Below are 17102 nucleotides of genomic sequence, written 5' to 3'. Positions count from 1 at the left end.
ATTGAATTTCTCTTGAAAGGTTAGTCTCGTGCTTCTCAACGAAAACGGAGATGATCTTAAGCAACAACACTCTCACTTTGGGTGAGTGTCATTGACTGATCATGTTGTGCAAATATTTTCTCAGTGGGTGTACACACACAACAGACTTGGACCTTGTCGTCAGCACTGCAATGGCATCTCTTGCTGATATGAATGTGTGTGTGTGTGTGTGTGTGTGTGTGTGTGTGCGCGTGTGTGTCCACAGTGCAACCCTACCATGCAACATTTGTCCGAGTGAGCACCCAGTGTCCCGACTGCCTTGTTTTCTACTCAAACTACACTCTTGGAAACAGTACATACAGCAGCCTGCAGCTCTTGAGTGAGGCAAAATATATTCGGCATGCTGCAATTAATCATGAGAATAAGATCTAATTATGCCTGTTTGAGGCTAACTCTGGAATTTTGTGATGCAACAAATCCATTAGAAATATATAAATATTTAAATGATCCCTGAAGTCCAGTATGCATAACATTATGTTTGTATTTTAAAAGCAGAGGCCTTTTTTCTCACTCTTTCTGTATCACTCAGGTCAGAGAAGAGCGGTGAGTGCTGAGGAGCTTGAGGATTTTAAGAAACAGGCTGAATGTGTGAACCTGCCGCCACCTGCAATCCTGGACCCAGAAAAAGGTTTGTACTCAAAGTAATCCGAAGCATGTGTGTGCAACTGGTTTGAAACAAGGACAGCTTTGTGTCTCTCGCAGTGAAGCTCCACAAAAAGCTGCTCCGCTCTTCAGCAGAAATCTCTGTTTACCATGAGCACAATAAATTCTGTGGTAAAAATGCATTTTGTTGACTTCAATAAACAAAAAAAAAAACTATCTCAAAATGAAGTTAGATTTGTCCTGTATCATTTTCAGCAGGACTCTGGACAAAGGTTTCAAGCTAATAAGCAAAGATGCTTGAATCCTTTGTTGTGTCACAATTGCTCGAGTTGCAAAGTATTAGTATGCACCTTCTCTGGACTGAATAGATTTAACAGATTGTTGTCTGTCTCACAGGCTTTTGTCGACTTCCATCCTCATCCCCAACAACACTGACCGTTGACATGACTGGAAATGTGACCTCTGAATACCTTGACAAGCTGGAGGAGCTTTTAAATGGAGTGAAGAATCAGACATTCTTTAGTTTGGTCATCAGTGCTGTAAAATGGCACCATTATCAACAACATGGACAGTAACAGCATGCTTCTGTGATGAAAACAGCTCATCTGTAAGAATTACACTGCAATAAAGAAGGTGAAACAAATATTTTGGTTTACGTTAAATCAAAGTGATTCAGAATTGAGCATGAACTGAGATGGAAAGTCTTGTCAGTGATCACGAATGATTAAGCTTTCTGCATCAACCAGGACTTTTGCATCATGACATTTTTCATGCCAAAAATATATTCAGGTTTTAACCTCATGGTAGAATAATGGGCAGATTGCAAACATGAGGTCTGGAAGAATGTTATTGCCTCCTAGTGGCTCAACACTGACAAAAGTTGAGGAAATGAGATTTTGGAATGGAATGTGTCTTAAAATATTACACTTATTGGATAATGTTATTGTCATTTAATTTTATAAGAGTTTGTGGCTCTCACAATTAGTAACAATACTATTTCCGGAACTTAAACAAATCAATTAAATGATGTGCATGGTGCAACCAATCAATATTAAAAAAAAATGTTTGTTTGTTTTTTCAAAGAGAAAGAGGGCAAAACATTCTTTTCTAATTAATATTTGATCTAAACTAATGTGGAAGGGTCATTGTGCAGTTTTGTCAACAGAAAATGTATTTGATTTCCAAAAGAAACGTGGTGGAGCCTTGCAGAGCTGCGAACAGCGCCATAAAGTCGTAGTGGCTGAAAATATATCGCACCCGTTATGGTTGAGGACTCCCATCAGGAATTAAGAAAAGTTCAGGATGTTAGTTTGGTACCTTTTTTAGTGCCAGAAAAAAAAAAATTGGGCCACCATTATAGAAGTTGTTGAAGAGTTCGGGAAAAGCATACGGAGGTATCCTGGTTTAACAAGATTGCAGACGATTGAGGATGAACCTTTCCTTTTTAATCAATGAATTTTTTTAAGAAATGATTTCATCTGTGTCATCTCCTTCACTGCTGCCTTGTGAGCAGGTGTGTTATTTTCCTCCAGCTGTTGGTTGATTGTTCCCATGACTTTTTCTACTAAATAAATAAAAAAAAAAACACTGAGCTGTAGAGGATGATGCCCATAGCCTTGTTTATTGGTTATTACTGTACATACATCTGCTCATAATTCACATACATATATCTATCGCTCTCTTGCATGTACACACACACACACACACACACACACACACACACACACACACACACACACTTTTTAGAGCATTGACTGTCAAGATAATATAAAAAGGACTAATTTTGTGTGCAGGATTTGATCACAGTCAGATATTTGAAGAACACATACACCATGTGCGCACACAGACACACACACCCCTCACAAATATATGCATACAGCCTTATGCTTGGATTTATACAGAACGGACCACACACACTCAAAAAAAAATTATAGAAAATTGACAGATGAGCCAATACTTAAACTCGGGGTATTTAGGTGAGTTTTTGAGTCTTCTTGACATTCAAACCAACACTCTGTCAGTGGTGGAGGGTCCACGCTTCTCGTCCTTTCTCCTCTGCCTCAGCAGGACCACCGCAGAGGGGAAATACAGCCTTTCCTTGGGGATATTTTTTTTTTCATTTGACAGACTTCCAATGCATTATTTTGCATTGATTCAAGTAATGTGTGATCTATACACTGTACTCGACACCCTGGTGTGACGCTGAAAGATACCTGACAGTGAGACTTTACAATGCTACATGTTGTCTTGTATCTAATATAATCCCCTGAGTGTGACCCATACAATCGCCACAGCCGAGCAACCTCAAACCCAGTGGCTTGGTTCTAATTCTGGATGTAGATCTCACAGTCTCAGTAACTGGATGACTTTTTCTTTTTAATATAAAAAGGTGTGCAGAGCTGGAAAAGCTGACTGTATATATGCCCTCCTTTTAATCATACCCTTTTGTTTTTGCTGGCGGAATCAAAGATACATTACATTAAATGAGATGTGCTTTGCATAAATGAAAAATGTATTACAAAATAAAGTCACCTTTATCATGAAGCAGGATTGTTGGCTTTACATAATTCACCTTTGGGGTCTTTTGGCAAAAATGATATTAGTCACAATTTGTTTTCATTAATCATTACTAGTTAATAATAGGACACGTTTTAAAATGCTTGTATAGCTAAAAGTTATTTAAATAAGATGAATTTGTTTAAGGATCAACACACTTGCCACCAACAATTGCACACTAACATCCAACAATTATATCTCACTTGCAAAGAGGTAAGTCACTTTAAATCCTGGTAATATATTGAATTTTTCAAGAAAATGTACACAAGCTAGACTTATTGATTCATGTTTTCTCTGACTATCATTAACAGTTTGGTCAGTTTGGAATAAGCTGGAAGCAATACGCTATTTACCAAAGACAGTCACTTATCAAATACAGGGTTAATTTACCAAAACACAAATCCAGCCTCAAAAAATCTCCCGTTTCCAATTCAGCTGTGAACGATTCAAACAGAAAATCATTTTAGACTTTTTTTTTTCTTACTGCCACCACAGGGGGAAAAAAGTGGGGAAACAACTGGATTAATTTATTACTTGACCACTGCATGCCTTTAAATCCAATGTGTCGATATCGTCTGACATGAAGAAATCTATGAAGGAAGCGTCTGCTACACAAACCAGCTGCATTTATTCAGCTCTCTTAAACGGGCCGCATGCAGGACAGCTCTGAAACCAGGCAAAACAAGAAGACTGACGAGGAACGAAAACAGTGAAGTTGATGTCGATTAGTGCAATTTTAAGTTGACACTCCTGACCTGGAACCAGTTTGATTGAACTCAGAGCTAACCTCAGGAATCCTGCTTCATGATGGAGAACCCTGATATCGTTAAAAAAAAGCGAGCAAGGAGGAAGACCCGACTCACTGGATCGAGCCTGCCGGCTCAGAGTGAGATCGTCCGATATGGGTCCGCATCCTTCACTCCGACGCACGCATGAGCAGGTCGGCAGGGAGGCCACGTCAAGGCGATTGACAAAGCGATTGTGTGCTTTAGTGTCGACACGTGACCAGAGGAAAAAGAAATAACTAAAACATGGCATTTTTTTGCAAAAAATCATGAGGGTGACTTTACACACACACAATTTGATAAATTACAAAAAAAAAAAAAACAAAAAACAACCAAAGAGCGGTTATGGCTGAACAATACTTCAAACACAGACCCTGCCAAATCTGATTTGTCCGTTTTTTGCATGTTTCTGACACACAAACACACACACACTGTAAATGCCCTTATTTTGAAGGACACCGTTTCTCTTCCGTTGAGCCCCCTCTTTTTTTTTTTTTGTAAAGCGTCAGTTGCTATGGCTCCGCGGAGGCGCTTGCTCGGAAGAGATCGGTAACATTTCGCTACAAATACATTTGAATATTTATTGATTGATATGGTAAATTGTTTAGTAACAATTTTAATGTCATTTACTTATTGTTGTTCATGTCTGTACTTTTAGTCAATTATTAAGAATCCTAAGAATCTGAAACATCCGAAAACAATTAACCAACGGCTGAACAAACCGGCGCCTTGGAAAGGCAGAAACGAGGTGAAAATGTATATTGTCTATCGTGGGAAATGGGGAGTTGTTTTGCTTTGGGGTGTCCTTGTTTGTTTATTCATTTATTTATTTGCACATATTGTGTTGGTTAAACCCTGGAGAATGTATTTAGTTGTATGGATTGTTTGGATTTGTGTAAAAATCAGTTGTATATTATCTTTGTGAAACTAAAAGGAAGGATTGGGTTTTGTTTTATTCTTTCTTGTAGTTTTCACGGTGTTCATGGATTTCATTGTAATTCTTCCTTGTGAAGAAATAAAGAAACATCTGTTGAAACTCTCTGCTCATCGACGTCGTCTGGGAGATTCCAAGGGGGCCGCTACAGTGAAAACTCGTCTCTACACCAGCCCTGCCATCCTTGTCTGCAGCTTTGAGGTACAACTACAGACGGCAAAGAGACTCTGGACGTCAAGAAAAGAAGAGGATTATAAAAGGACCATGACACATACACGCAAACTTATGGCATAACTGAAAGGACTTTGATATAAACAATATTGTGAGGTCAACAAAATTCGTGAGACACCCAGTTCTGAACACTTCTCAAACTGTTGAACATTCAGAAAAACTGGTACATGTGTCTGTGAAGGAACCATTGATAAGATGTTTGTTTATGAAAAAGCAGAAGGATGAAGCGCTTTAACTATTAATGCTTGGTGTCACTGTTGATGCAAAATTTCCTTTGAATGTTCATATTTTGTGAATGCCTGACATAATATTACTCTGTGGTAAGGGATAACTACAGCTTACAAGTGTGAATACAGGCACAGAGCAATCAAAGGGCAAACTCAACTCAAAACAGTGAAACAAACAAACAGAAATGTCGCTTCCAGTAGAAAAGACAGACAATCCTACAGGCACATCAGTCAGGTCAAGCTCACGTGAAAGGAAACTAACAGAGAAAGGCCAAGAGATGTATGATCGAGACATCAAAAAACGTGAGAAAACATTTAACAAGTCCTACGACTCGTGGAAGCTGGCAGCCAGGGAGACTAGAACAAAGCTGAAGACTTCCTGCTTATTAGAAGATCTGAATAGATTACAGGAAGAAATTCAAACAAAACATGATGCCGTACGCCAGCAGTATGAACCTATTCTGCGTAACAGTCACACCACACCAGAGATTGTCAAAAAAATGGATGCCTGTGTTACGCTAACCAAGGAAATTCATGGCCTCATAACTAACCGTCTAGAGACTGTTAATCAAGATTTTAATGATCAACTTGAGAAGGAAAGAGTAAGAGAAACACTAAACAAAGATGAGTATGGATCTGTCTTTGGCCACACCAGAACTGAAACTGTAAGCTCATCAGAGTCATCGGAGAGATCAAGCAACCACTCCAGCTCAGCAAGTACCCACAGCAGCAGAGTAGATGCACAAGCAGAACTTGCCGCTAAGCTGGAACATTCAAAGGCCATGAAAGAAATTCAAGCACAGCAAGCACATCTCCACAAGTTAGAAAGTGACTGGAAACTTAAGGAGGCAAAAATGTTGACAGAAATGAAACAAAAAGAGGTTGAGATGCAACAAAAATTGGAACAAGAGAGAGCAAAGTTGCAACAGTTGCAAGCAGAAAAGGATATTGCTATAGCAGCAGCTCGTGTAAGAGCATATGACAATTTTGAAGGTTTCAAAAACTATGTTGAGGACATTAATGATGTAACTAACTCTGTTCACTATAGAATGGAAACGAAACCTCAATTGAATCCAGATGCTGCCTCATTCCAAGCTCACCGTGCAGCTCCTGAAATGACAACGACCCAAGAATCTGTCAGTCTAGCCCAAGCAATTGCCAGCTCATTAAGCATGAACCGCTTGCCAGTTCCTCAACCAACAACATTCAGTGGTGACCCACTAAGTTTTACAGATTGGAAGATGTCATTTATAACCCTCATCGACAGCAAACCCCTCCCACCAAGCGAAAAAATGTTTTATCTCAAAAATTATCTTGCTGGAGAAGCACGCAAAGCTGTGGAAGGCTTCTTCTATAGAGATTCAGAGAACGCTTACAAAGGAGCATGGAAAGTCTTACAAGACAGATATGGGAACCCATTCATCATTCAAAAAGCTTTCCGAGACAAGCTCATGAAATGGCCAAAAATCAATGCAAATGACCCACTAGCACTACGAGAGTTCACTGACTTCCTCCAAGGCTGTGCTGAAGCGATCCCACACGTGAAAGGTCTGGCTATCCTAAATGATTGTGAGGAAAACTACAAGTTGCTCCAAAAACTGCCAGATTGGATCGTGCGCAAGTGGAGTCGAATTGTTGTTGATGAACTCGATACAACTGGAAACTATCCAGAATTTTCATGCTTCACAGAGTTCCTGAGCAAAGAAGCGCGTATCGTTTGTAACCCAATTGCTTCTTCATTATCAAAGGATTTTAAGGCCACACATGAAAAACTGACTAGAAAAGTCAAATCCTTCAACACAAATACACAAACAAAGAGTTTGACTCAAGAAAAACAAGACACAAGCAGCAGTAAACTAAAATCACCTTGCTCTGTATGTAAAAGTGAAACTCATAACATTACAAAATGTCCCACATTTGCAGCAAAAAGTGGTGAAGACAAAAGAGCATTTATAATTGAAAATCGGCTCTGCTTTGGATGCCTGAGAAAGGGTCACATGACCAAAGACTGCAAGAGGCGACACACATGCAACACATGCAGTCGTCGTCACCCAACCTGCTTGCATGATGACAGGAAACAAAGGCCTGTAGAAACAACAATCAGTAGCTCCTCTCCCACAGAAGATCGTACAAGTCAGGAAACACACAGAGTCATGTCCCATGCAGCAACACGAAGCGCTTCCGCTACCTCAAGCATTGTTCCAGTCTTTGTGTCTACAGTGCAAGAGCCACACAGAGAAGTACTGACATATGCAATATTGGACACACAGAGTGACTCAACATTTGTCTTAGAAGATGTACTTGACAAACTAAATGTTAATGCCCAACCAGTAAAACTAAAACTCAGCACGATGACAGCAATTGACTCAATCATATCAAGTAAGAATGTCCGTGATTTACAAGTTCGAGGGTTCCACTCTGAGAATCACATCCAACTACATCAGGCCTACAGTCGAGACTTCATTCCAGTAGATAAGTCATATGTCCCAACAATGGAAACTGCAATACTATGGCCTCATCTCAAACACTTAGCAGATAAACTACCACCCCTTCAGGACTGTGATGTTGGACTCCTGATTGGATATGACTGTCCATCAGCACTAGCTCCTCTTGAGGTTATCGTTGGTGACAAAAATCAACCATTTGCGCAGAGATCAGAACTAGGATGGAGTATCATAGGCTCATCATATCCCCACCTAGACAGACGAGGTCAGAGCTTTGTGCATCGGCTCACAGTAAAAGAGCTGCCAACTCCTTCAACCTCAGATGTTTTAAAGGCACTAGAATTAGACTTCACTGAGAGAACTTACGAAGAGAAATATGTGTCCCAGGATGATGTTCGGTTCATACAGTTCCTCAGCAACCACATCACACAGAAAGAGGATGGCCATTATGAGATACCTCTACCTTTCAAGGGCAACAGTCCACCCAATTTACCAAACAACAAGAGGTTAGCCGCACTCCGCCTGCAGTCTCTCAAGAAAAAATTGAAGGCCAACAAACAATATTATGAACAATACAAAACATTCATGGAGGAGACAATTAAAAATGGTGACGCAGAACCTGCTCCTGCAACAACTAAAGGAGAGACAGAATGGTACCTTCCACATCACGGCATCTATCATCCCAGAAAACCAGACAAACTGAGAGTAGTATTTGACTGTTCAGCCAAATTCCATGGTGTTTCTCTGAACAACACTCTGCTTACTGGGCCCGATTTAATTAATCCTCTAGTGGGAGTTCTGTGTCGCTTCCGAAAAGAGATTGTAGCCATTATATGTGATATCAAGACAATGTTTTATCAATTCTCTGTCACCCCTGAATCTCGCAATTATCTGAAATTTCTCTGGTGGAAAAATGGAGATCTAGAAAAGGAACCACAGGAGTACAGAATGACAGTTCATCTCTTTGGAGCGGCCTCATCTCCAGGGTGTGCCAATTTTGGCTTGAAACATCTGGCACAACAGCACAAAACTACCTATCCACTAGCATCAACTTTTGTGGAGAAAAACTTTTATGTGGATGATGGTTTAGTCAGTGTCTCATCCGTTGAGGAAGCCAAAAAATTGATTGCTGAGACACAACAGTTGTGTAAAAAGGGAGGCCTAAGCCTACATAAATTCAACTCAAATGAGGAAGCAGCTCTCACATGCCTAGATCCTTCAGAAAGAGCAGCATCCAAGACATCTCAGGAACTGGATCCAACTCCAACAGAGCGCGCACTTGGCATTCAATGGTCAGTTAAAAATGACACTTTCAGCTTCAATATCAATGTGAAGGACCAGTCTGCAACCCGTCGTGGCTGCCTATCTGTTGTTGCCTCTCTTTATGATCCACTTGGTTTCATCGCTCCATTCATCCTAAAGGGAAAGCGCATCCTCCAAGAGCTGTGTCATAGAGGCATAGGATGGGATGATCCACTTCCAGAAGACATGAAACCACGGTGGGAGGAGTTCAGAAATAGTCTTCACAAACTAAGAGAGGTCTCAATTCCAAGATGCTATCATCCACACGACTTCAATAACATCATCAGAGTAGAGTTACACCATTTCTCAGATGCTAGCTGCATGGGATATGGTGCGTGTTCATATCTCAGATACAAAAATGACAAAGATGAGGTCCATTGCAGTCTTGTAATGGCGAAAGCAAGGGTTGCACCCTCAAAGGTTACAAGTATTCCGAGGCTGGAACTCACAGCAGCTGTAACTTCTACAAAAGTCAGCACCATGTTAAAGGGTGAACTTGACATGAAAATCGATGATGAGGTTTTTTGGACAGATTCACAAGTTGTGCTTGGGTACATTAATAATGATGCCCGTAGGTTCCACATATTTGTTGCAAACCGCGTCCAGCTAATAAGGGATAATAGTGATCCCAGTCAGTGGCATTATGTGGATACTGCAGAAAACCCAGCCGATCACGCGTCCCGAGGTCTCAATGCTTCAGACATTCAATCAACAAACTGGCTGCAAGGACCAAAGTTTCTCTGGGAGCGTGAATTGCAGCTAACACCCAGCACACCAACAGAGTTACTCGTTGGAGATCCGGAAGTCAAAACAATCCAGGTGCTCACAACTCAAGTCAGAGACTGTGATGACATCCTCAGTCGTCTGAGTCACTTCTCCTCCTGGACGAGAATTGTCAAAGTGATTGCAAGAATCAAGAGGCTGAGGTGTAAACAGAGACAAAACAGTGAGCATGTGACTGTTAATGAATGTGAAAGGGCTGCTGAAAGTGTGATTAAGATTGTACAACAGCGAGCCTTCTCACAGGAGATAGAGACGCTTCAGAGCAAAAGGAATCTTCCGAACTCAAGCTCTCTTTTCAAACTCGATCCTATCTGGTACAATGGACTTCTCTGTGTTGGTGGGAGATTGAAACAATCATCCCTCTGTCATAAAGTCAAACATCCAGTCATCTTACCGAAAAACAGTCACATCACTAAACTAATTGTGTCCCACTTCCATGCCAAGACATACCATCAAGGACGAAACCAGACTCTAATGGAGCTTCGGGCAAACGGATTATGGGTGATTGGTGGGAGCAAGCTGATTGCGAAGCTCATACATACCTGTGTGACTTGCAGAAAACTTCGACGGCCAACAGAACAGCAACAAATGGCTCAACTTCCCAGAGAACGCGTTGAAGCCTCAGCACCCTTCACATACAGTGGCATGGATTGTTTTGGACCTTTCATTATAAACAAGGCCCGTAAAGAATACAAAAGATATGGCTTAATCTTTACGTGTCTGTACTCTCGAGCTGTTCATATTGAAATGCTTGAAGATTTGTCAACAGATGCATTCATTAACTCATTGAGATGCTTCATTAGTCTGAGGGGAGCTGTTCGTCAACTACACTGTGATCAAGGGTCTAATTTCATTGGTGCCAAAAATGAGTTTCAAAACGCACTTAAGCAATGTGACACCAACCTACTGAAAGTCTTCTTGGCTGAGAAACAGTGCGAATTTGTCGTTAATGCCCCCTCTGCCAGTCATGCAGGTGGGGTCTGGGAGCGCCAAATTAGAACCATAAGAAATGTATTAAATGGGATGTTTGCACAATACCCAGGTCGTCTTGATGACGCCTCTCTCAGAACACTGCTATACGAGGCCATGGCTATTGTTAACAGTCGCCCATTAACAGTAAATGGAATCAATGATCCTCAGGCTTTGGAGCCTATAACACCAAATCATCTCATTTTGATGAAATCAAAGGTTGCTCTTCCTCCCCCTGGAGAATTTGTCAAGGAAGATCTGTACGCAACAAAGAGGTGGAGAAGAGTTCAGTATCTCATTGAACAGTTCTGGAGTCGCTGGAAAAGGGAGTATCTGTCAAATCTATCCCTTAGGCAAAAATGGCACTTACCTCGACGCAACCTCAAGGTGAATGACATTGTCATTATCAAAGATGACAACCTCCCAAGAAATCAGTGGCAACTGGGACGAGTGATAGATACTGTTCAAAGTGGTGACGGCTTAGTTCGTCGGGTTAAAGTACAAGTTGGGGAGCGAAAGCCTCATAGGAAAAATGATCCTCTCTCTAAGCCATCAGTGATTGAGAGACCAATCCAAAAATTGGTACTTCTTCTTGAAAACTGATTACAACAAAGGGATTAAGAACTTTGCATGCACCGCTGTATTGTATGTGATAATATAGCTATTTCTGATTGCTTACCTGGTGAAATCTCATTTGTTAGATTCAAGAAATCCTGTACAATTTTTTACTTTACGTGTTTGTTCATTAATTGTACTAGGATTTGGTGGGAGTGTAAATGCCCTTATTTTGAAGGACACCGTTTCTCTTCCGTTGAGCCCCCTCTTTTTTTTTTTTTGTAAAGCGTCAGTTGCTATGGCTCCGCGGAGGCGCTTGCTCGGAAGAGATCGGTAACATTTCGCTACAAATACATTTGAATATTTATTGATTGATATGGTAAATTGTTTAGTAACAATTTTAATGTCATTTACTTATTGTTGTTCATGTCTGTACTTTTAGTCAATTATTAAGAATCCTAAGAATCTGAAACATCCGAAAACAATTAACCAACGGCTGAACAAACCGGCGCCTTGGAAAGGCAGAAACGAGGTGAAAATGTATATTGTCTATCGTGGGAAATGGGGAGTTGTTTTGCTTTGGGGTGTCCTTGTTTGTTTATTCATTTATTTATTTGCACATATTGTGTTGGTTAAACCCTGGAGAATGTATTTAGTTGTATGGATTGTTTGGATTTGTGTAAAAATCAGTTGTATATTATCTTTGTGAAACTAAAAGGAAGGATTGGGTTTTGTTTTATTCTTTCTTGTAGTTTTCACGGTGTTCATGGATTTCATTGTAATTCTTCCTTGTGAAGAAATAAAGAAACATCTGTTGAAACTCTCTGCTCATCGACGTCGTCTGGGAGATTCCAAGGGGGCCGCTACACACACATCCATACACACTTTTCAAGAGCATCAACTGCCTCAACATAAAAGTAAACAAAATTTGAGATATTAAAAAAAGAAGAAAAAAAAGGTATTAAAACAAACGTTTCTTTCTTTATATCTTCAGTGGCCTCTTTCCCAGCTGACTGTTCCACTGAGACCCAGAAGACGCTGGGAGGCAGACAGCCCACCCGTCACCCGGACGAAATCCAGCCGTTCATACTGCGGACAGTACAGTCAGAGTGTGTGATTGTCACTGGGTTAGCGTGACGCACAGTGGAGTGCGGAGACGTGAATGAGAGGAGGATGTCTGGGAGGTGAAAGGCGACGCCGTAGAGTTCAGCTGTTCTGGCCTCTGGCCCCAAGAGTCCCTGTAAAAACCACCCTGTCCGCCACTCCGTGGATTTGGATGAAGACTCCTCTGGAGTTCCCGGTCAGTCCCGCTGCTCCCGCAGGACGTCGAGCACCAAACCAACTGTTACAAAAAGCACTGGGGTGTATTTTTGCAGGTGATGCCGGCGGTGTGATATATTAAAGTGTTTATGATGTTCTAATTGTCGTGTGCTTAAGGTTTGGGAACAAAAAGAAAAAAAAAAGTGACAAATATTCCAGTTGTGGCTCAGAGAACTCCATTAGAGAGTCCATCATCCAGCTTTAGTTCCAATATCCACGAGCACTTCCCACTGCTGGTCCTCTCCTGGTGCCAGGCAGCAGGCCATGTGCCGGGTTGCCCAATAGGTCACCGCTTTAAAGTGGGACTCACTCCAAGAACAGGTGTAGGGCGGCTGGATTTGTAAACAAGGCTGTAAAGAGAAGGTCTGCGAGGAAGGGAAGAGGTCCAAGAGGAAAAATGGGAGGATCAGTGTAAACACAAATACTGGAGTAATTTTAACAAGGGTTAAAATTGGGGAGCTTGACAGCCATTGTGACTCAGCTGGGCAGCAGTGGAGATTAGAATTCAGCTGCAGTCAGCCTAGTCCGGTCTGAAGATGGGGATCTTAGGTAGGAATTCTATTAGGATTACCTGCAGGTGACAAGAGAAAAACCTTATTAGTAGTGAATCAGGCATTAAAGTGTTCACTGTTACAGCAGTATAGAGTTTTATCAAGGTCGCAGTAGTAGTCGTCAAAGCAGCGATCACTTTTCAGGTCAGACAAGGCCACTGCTGGCAGAGTTAGGATTAATGTGCAGGCCTGCTCACGGTGGTATCAGATTCAAAGAGTCTCTGCAGTGTTGTGATCAAGTCCATTAATGTCACAGCTCCCACAGAGTTTCTTCACCGGCTGGTGGGTGGAAACCGAACTCCTGCCAGGCCTTCACAGCTTGGATGATTTTAAATGAAATTTTAATGAGAATGAAAAAAAAAGTTATATTAAACAAATCAAATTTCTGACAACAACGCTGAACTTCTTAATGTCTGAAATGCTACCATGAAGTAGCACTACCTATGATCAAAACAGCTCTCAGACATTCTCTTCCCATCTGGCGCTTCAGAGATTCTGACATTTAAAGGAAGGACGACTTTGATCAATGTGAGGGCTGCAAAAAAAAAAATCCCTTTCATTTCAATTCAGAGGGTCCAATTGTGACCGAGTTCAATCTTTAATCACAGCTGAATTAAAATTCATAAGCTGAATTAAAACACAGAATCAAACAAAAAAAAACTGTTGCAAATCCAACATTTACATTTGTAACATTTTCCTTTCAAATTGTGAGAATGAAAGCCTTGTTTAACTACAGATAAAGTGTGTAATAAATCACAAAATATCAGAGAAAACTTTGAGAGTTGAAAACTCAACAGTAACAATTGTTATAAAACTTTAATTCTCAGTGCTCAACAACTGAAGCATTGAGATTTGAGCGCCCTCCTCTACATGGCACAACATTTGTCATAATATCATTTACAGAAAAACCTGATTTCCTGCCCCAGCCAGAGAACTACCTCTCACCTGATGTCAACTAGAAATAGTGAATGAAAATAAGTCCTGATAGGACTTATAGGGAAAGATGTGATGATGAGACCAGCGCTTCACCAAAACAATAATTTACAGATTCCTAAACAGATGTAGACACTTCCTTTCTGCTTCCATAACAACTTTATCCTCTGTAGCTTTGTTTATTTACACCTGAAGCCACCAGTGGTGCACGGAGATGATGCACAGCATAATATCACTGAAGTAGTTGCAATATTACAGCAGAATTATTTGAACCAGAATTCCTACAGCAGCTTCTACTTACATATTCCATCATGTTGTTGGTTTCACACTTCCTTTTACTTAGCCTCCAATGCAAACACAACTGCAAACAGGATGCAAAAATTCTCACATGAGTTTCATATCAGACGTGAACAAAGTCCAGAATCAAAGCGTGTCGAGTCACAGCTCACCTTGTGGTATAGTCTGGTGTTCTCCCACTCCAAAAGTTTCTCTATCGATCTTCTCGTCTGGAAAAATCAATGTCACATCACATGATTTTTAAGCATGTTTTGCTATTCCCGCCAGGGAAATTGTTTCTCTGCATCAACCTATTTGCAGTTAACCTTAACTACACATTTACACACATGCTCGTTCTGGATTTACTGCTGTGTTGTGACGTGTGGATATGAGTGAAGCGCAGAGCAGACAGGACTCTCACCCTCTTGCTGAGGCAGATAACGGGCCACAAGCTGAAGCCCAGCGTGCAGCAGCAGCAGAGGCAGCCGCACAGCAGCCACCGCACGTTCACCGGCAGCGTCTTCCTCAGGCAGCTGTTCACACGGTTGATGCTGGCTTTGAATTCCTCGGGCGCCACCTAAACAGGGCACACATGCAGAAAATAGCTGGCTTCAGTGTTATGTGTTTGCACTGAAATGTCAGGTTCACGCTGTGTTCTGCACAAATATCCACAACACACAGGATCAGTGGCGTGCATGCCATATGGGCTGTGCTGGGCCCAGAGAGAAAACCTGGTGTGAAAGCATCTTAAAAAAAAATAAGAAGAATTTTGTCCTGTCAGCATAAATTTAATGTGTGAAACATTTAGAGGAGCTTATTCAAGTCAGGAGTTTTCATTAGAAGAAAGGAGCCTTTTGATGTTTTTGTGCCATTTCCTCTTAATATTGTCAATGTGAATTAAAAATAAATAAACACTTGTCTGAAGCAGTTTTCCATCTTTTTAGGTCTCATTTGTTAATTAGGGAACAGCTTTTAAGTATCACTGTGAGAAAACTTACAAGTTATTGCAATCCGAGTATCTGCCAGAAAAATAGCGGTTAGATATTTTTCCCAAACTGCCCAGCCTTCGTCAGTGAATCACACTGATGTGGAGATGCTGACCATCAGTCAACATGAAAATCTTGTTACAATACTAAATGAGAAAGGGGAACATCTCATCGCCCTGAGAAACACTTACCTTTCCCGTGAGTGCTGAAGGAAATTCTGATTCAAATTTGTTACTGAGCCCAAACCTGTGGAGAGAATGGACGATAATTCAGGTTGTTATTTTCTTAACGAAAGATGGAACAAGCACATTGCGTAATAACTGCAGCATCAACAATCGGTGATGTTTTACAGAAGTAGCTTCCTGTAGTAGAAGTGATCAGATGGGAGGGGAGTCTGCAGCTAAAGTGAGCCATTCTTCAATAGAGACAGTAATAATCAGAAGTCTTCAGATGGTGACAAAATCAGAAAGAAATTACATTTCTTGCCAGCTGAACTTATCAGTCATTCTGGTTTCACAATTCAACCCAAACTTCATTATTAAAATCATCACCTGCCCTCCAGAGTCTACCATCATTATGTCTTCCAGATCATTGAATGTGTGTTAACTGTTTATGGAAACCCACCCTAAAGCATGGTTTACCTGTATTTCAGAGCAGATTGTAAAATCAGCCTAACACACACACACAGCCCTGTTTTTTGATCTTTTTTCTCACAATACATTTTATATATGTATACATGTTAAAAACAGCTGATATGCAGGTTGTTTCAAAACAGGCTAAACAGCTAACAGACCTTTTATAAATCATGTGTCCTCTTCATGGCTTCTTTAGTTGCCATGCTCGATACAGAGAAGCTCACGAGAGTTTGTATTCTAAAGTAGAATCGATACACACGTGACAACAGCTTAAATAACAGCATGAAGTGTTGTGTGCTCTACAGTCAAAGTAGCAATGTGTGTAAGAGCAGATAAAAACGAAGGCAGAGTGTGCGGAGCCACTCCTGCTAACTCCGAGAGTTCGCTCGGTGCTAAGTTAGCAGCTAGCTGGCTCCGCTAGGTCACCATCGGCGGGGCTTAACCCCGGAGAACCCCGCCGACCACCGGCTCACGGTACCGGTCCACTCTCACGTCGACCCCCCCCCCCCCTCGTGAGCGTCGCCCGGTCGCTTACACAGTGACGTGGCCGGACCCCCGCACCACCACCGGGTCCGGAGCGTACTTGAGGAGCTGCTCCTCCGCGGCCCTGTCCTCGTCCTCCTCTTCCTCCTCCTCCTCTTCGTAGATCTCGTCAAAGTCCTCCATCATCGCGCCTCCCGGGAGGGACGCCGGGAGAGACACGACGCCCCGCGGTCAGCGAGGCCTCACCCCGGGGGCAAGAGCGCGCAGAAAGGGGTCTGGAAAACGGCCGCGGAATAGCCAGCAGTCCCGGGGAGAGACGGCTCACATCGCTCCGCTCCGAAACAAAACATCAACATCCGCCGCAGTAACCGGACGACACCGGAAGGGGGACAGACGTGAGCACGTTCTTCCATAAAACACAAATGTGCTCATTTAGAGATGTCACTTAAATTCCCCCTAAAATTAGAACGGCATGGAAAATGCGCCTGTT

At 41.7% G+C, this 17102-nt stretch overlaps 1 protein-coding gene and 1 long non-coding RNA gene across 2 annotated transcripts; both read right to left on the bottom strand.

The window, feature by feature from the left end:
- Positions 1 to 2237: 2237 nt before the first annotated feature.
- On the bottom strand, positions 2238 to 4400 carry LOC115390655 (uncharacterized). Its single transcript, XR_003931699.1, has 2 exons — positions 2499 to 4400; positions 2238 to 2380 (listed from the first exon to the last, which is right to left on the bottom strand). It is a non-coding gene; the product is annotated as an uncharacterized LOC115390655 (long non-coding RNA).
- Positions 4401 to 11662: 7262 nt separating this feature from the next.
- chic2 (cysteine-rich hydrophobic domain 2) lies at positions 11663 to 16975 on the bottom strand. The gene is made up of 6 exons (XM_030094585.1): positions 16665 to 16975; positions 15686 to 15740; positions 14930 to 15085; positions 14682 to 14738; positions 14534 to 14593; positions 11663 to 13319 (listed from the first exon to the last, which is right to left on the bottom strand). Exons 1-6 carry the CDS (start codon positions 16796 to 16798, stop codon positions 13269 to 13271), a joined length of 513 nt encoding a protein of 170 aa, XP_029950445.1. The 5' UTR covers positions 16799 to 16975; the 3' UTR covers positions 11663 to 13268.
- Positions 16976 to 17102: the final 127 nt, after the last annotated feature.

The sequence above is a fragment of the Salarias fasciatus genome, chromosome 6 (genome assembly GCF_902148845.1).
Source record: "Salarias fasciatus chromosome 6, fSalaFa1.1, whole genome shotgun sequence".
Taxonomy (NCBI): domain Eukaryota; kingdom Metazoa; phylum Chordata; class Actinopteri; order Blenniiformes; family Blenniidae; genus Salarias; species Salarias fasciatus.
This window is presented reverse-complemented; position numbering and strand designations above follow the sequence as displayed.

Bases quoted from the DNA above. Each gene is read 5' to 3' on its own strand.
- chic2 (XM_030094585.1), bottom strand. From the start codon at position 16,798: ATGATGGAGGACTTTGACGAGATCTACGAAGAGGAGGAGGAGGAAGAG. The intron at 14,594-14,681 runs GTGAGCTGTGAC...TCCTGTTTGCAG, and splicing joins ACACCAGACTATACCACAAG to TTGTGTTTGCATTGGAGGCT. The intron at 13,320-14,533 runs GTAAGTAGAAGC...TGTCACCTGCAG, and splicing joins CCAACAACATGATGGAATAT to GTAATCCTAATAGAATTCCT.